Here is a 3,212-nt window from a genome sequence, read left to right as displayed (position 1 = left end):
AATTCACTATTAATTTTGGAGCAGATCAAAATCAGACAAGATTTTCTTCTTTTAATCATCAGATAATTTTCTAGGAATGCACTTGATAATTTTGGAGTTGATGTCCTGCTAGTTGCAGTTCGAAAAAGATCCAATGGCTTCCAACTTCACTCGAGATTATTAAGTGTCCTTGGCAGCACATGATTGCTGGGATGTTTGTTCACTCCGGCCTTCGAGTTAAGGAGCTTCGTGCTCAAATCTCATCCGGCAAGCAGAGTTGCTCCAGTTCCTCCTAGACATCAACATTTCTGACAGTTTTAAGCTACCCCCATTCTGAACAGTGAACACTGAAGGAAGTGTTTATCTTTAATGGACAAAACTGTATGCTCTTTTTCTGCTATTAAATGGAATAGTAATGGAACTAAAGGTAGGTGATTGCATTGATCTCAAGTCTGGGACAACCAAATAACCAACTGCAGGCCCTCAAATGTGCATCTAAATGATAATTGCGTTCAATTTAAAATTCAATAGCATAAGCATAACCTCTACAGACGTTGAGAAAAAAAATTGATGTGCAGGAAATAAATTCAGACAAACACCATGGTGTTTCCTGCTTGTGTTTTTACCTCCAGTGTTCTTTTTGCTAAACTATGCTTTGAGGCATCTTCAAATTCTTTGATATTGATGTTGTTTTATCGTCCAAATGCCTAGATGCTGTTGATTGACATTGATGTTGCCATTTTTGCCAAGTATGGTGGTTCTCTCTTGGACTTGCAAGGTTCTCTTTGGACTACTTTGAGGAGGTCACCTTTAATTCATTTGGATCAGGATTACCCAGCTAGCTAACTTCATGTGGGTGATGGGTTGATTCCTTACCGTAAAAAACGATTGCAAAGTTTAACCTACCAAAAAAATGAGGCATCCATGTAAAAAGATTGACCAAGGAACATACATCCATGGGACGGAGGGAGTACGATCTTTGTACGACCAGACTGGTCTCGTGTTGTGGCCCAAACATCGGGAAACGGGCCTCTCTCTGGTCGTATGAAAACCATATGAAAAAAGGTCATACACAAAGCAGAGTGTGCAACGAAGCACTTTGACTTTGACGTTTTTTAAAATAAAGTTGTCACCCGAAAAGAAAAATACGAACCCAAAAGAAAAACTGAAACTTGCCATCCACCAAAAAATTGGCATCCTTATCAGTGCCATAAAAATTATTGGGAGTTTCCATGGGTTCATGCCACATGTGTGGCACTTATGGGTGTCTTTAATTAATTGCTGAAACTTAGAGGGTACACCGGCGACTTGTCGGGGCCATTGAACAGCCCAAAATTCTTCTCCGTCTCGTCCCCGTCCTTTTGGTTCTCGTTGAACATGGCGAAGATATATGTCTCCAGCGACACGGGCCTCTTGGGTGTGCCATTGCCGATGTGGTTGATCAAGTTCTGGTTGTACGCCTGCGCGTTAGCGACGGTCGCCTCAACGCCGCCTGCCGACGGCCACCCGCTCTCGGAGACCACGATGGGCACGCCTGACGCGCCCGCCTTCTCCATGGCCGTGTACACCGCGTCGACCATGGCGTCGAAGAGGTTGGTGTAGGTGAGGCCGTTGTCGCTCACCGTGGTGGTGCTCAGCTGGAAGAGCGCGTAGCTGAGGTCGATGCTGGGGTCACCTGTTTTTGCGAAGTAGGGGTACACGTTGGCGAGGAGCGGCGCGCCGGTGGTCTTGAGCAGCTGGACCACGTCCGTCATGTACGCGTCCTTGAACGCGCCGTCAGAGGGCGGCGAGGAGGACGCGAGCACGCTCATCTTGACCGCGGTGGACACCTTGACGTCGCCGCGGCCGGCCGCAGCGAGCGCGTCGTTGAGGTTCTTCATGGCCGGGAGGATGTTCTGCGTGTCTCCGCCGTCCACCTCGTTGCCGGCCGCGACGTACTTGACGCGGACGCCCGGGTAGGCGAGCACGTTGTCCCGGACCCAGCCGGCCGCCGCTGCAGGGTCGGAGGCGAGGGCGGCGAGGTCGCCGTTGCCCACGTCCATGATGAGGTCGATGCCGGTGCCGTCGAGCGCCCGGAGCGTCTCGGGGTCCGGCGCGTAGATGCGCATGGCGCCGATGCCCTGGGACTGGTAGAACTGCACCACGTCGGCCGGCGACGGCAGGTTGTCGCCGAGCATCCCGTTGCAGACGCCGATGGATTGCACCTCTGCACACGATCGATAACATTGCGAATAATCAGTCATAGACTCCTAGCTAGTCTGACACTGGTGATCAACGGAGTCGTGCAGGTTGGTAGTTTACCGGTAAGGATGGGAGCCAAGACTCCGACGACCAACGCCGCGGCGAGCGTGCGCGTGGAGGCAGCGTGTTGCCGTGTCATCTTCGGGCAGCTAACTGACTCTCTCTCCTCAGGTAGCTACGAAACAGTTGGAACTCCTTTTGCATGCAAATGTACCATGCAGACACGGCCTATATATACATACCGGGATTCGAAGAAGTTTGGCGAGTTGCAAGTTCGTAGTTGGTCAATTCTAGTTCCCGACTTCAAAGCCGGTTCCACTCTATAGGTAGCCAGGTGCCCCCTGAGGTGTGTGGGGCGACCGTGCGTACATGTACATGAGTTCCAAACTTCCAACTGTCCAACGCAACCAGCTGCCTTTGAGACCCCTTCCTCAAAATACACCAGAAGTTACTATAAATTACCCACTATGCCATCCATTAGTGAAGAAAACGATTTGATTTTTCAGATGAAAAGTCGCCGTCCTACTTCCATGTTTTATAGAGGGTGAGAGTGAGACCGATATAATCCACAGATCCACAAGCAGCAGAGTGGTTGACGCATATCTCCTTGGATCCCCAGCTTCCACACATTTTAACTCGCTTGTCTCACGCATGTCCTCCCCCATGTATGCGTTTATAGGCCAGCCCATGTGCGCGGCTTCAGTCCTCTGTTTTTCTTTCATTCTGTTTTGTTGTCTTTTCTTTTCTCATTCTGTTTTTTCTTCCTCTTTAACTTAATTCTGGATTTTCAAATTTTTACAGTTCGAGTTTAAAAGAAAATGTTTGAGAAATCATAAAATATACGTATATTCAAATAATGTTTACGGAATCATAACATTTTCGCAGATTCAAAAAGTGTTCGTGGTTTTGCCAAACTGTTTGCAAATTATTAAAGAATCACAATTTGGAAAAATGGTCGGGAAATAAAATCATATTCATGATTTTGGAAAAAT

At 48.2% G+C, this 3,212-nt stretch overlaps 1 protein-coding gene across 1 annotated transcript; it reads right to left on the bottom strand.

Annotated features, from left to right (window-relative positions):
* Positions 1–1,253: 1,253 nt before the first annotated feature.
* On the bottom strand, positions 1,254–2,359 carry LOC119282325 (glucan endo-1,3-beta-glucosidase GII-like). The gene is made up of 2 exons (XM_037562587.1): positions 2,281–2,359; positions 1,254–2,185 (listed from the first exon to the last, which is right to left on the bottom strand). The coding sequence occupies exons 1-2, from the start codon at positions 2,357–2,359 to the stop codon at positions 1,254–1,256; spliced, it is 1,011 nt and encodes a 336-aa protein (XP_037418484.1).
* Positions 2,360–3,212: the final 853 nt, after the last annotated feature.

This window comes from Triticum dicoccoides, chromosome 3B, assembly GCF_002162155.2.
Source record: "Triticum dicoccoides isolate Atlit2015 ecotype Zavitan chromosome 3B, WEW_v2.0, whole genome shotgun sequence".
Lineage (NCBI taxonomy): Eukaryota > Viridiplantae > Streptophyta > Magnoliopsida > Poales > Poaceae > Triticum > Triticum dicoccoides.
Note: the sequence above shows the minus strand (reverse complement) of the source record. Positions and strands in the feature narration are given on the sequence as shown.

Excerpts from the sequence above, each read along its gene's own strand:
- LOC119282325 (XM_037562587.1), bottom strand. The coding sequence starts at position 2,359 with ATGACACGGCAACACGCTGCCTCCACGCGCACGCTCGCCGCGGCGTTG. Across the intron at positions 2,186-2,280 it reads CTTGGCTCCCATCCTTACCG|AGGTGCAATCCATCGGCGTC; the intron begins GTAAACTACCAA and ends GATCGTGTGCAG.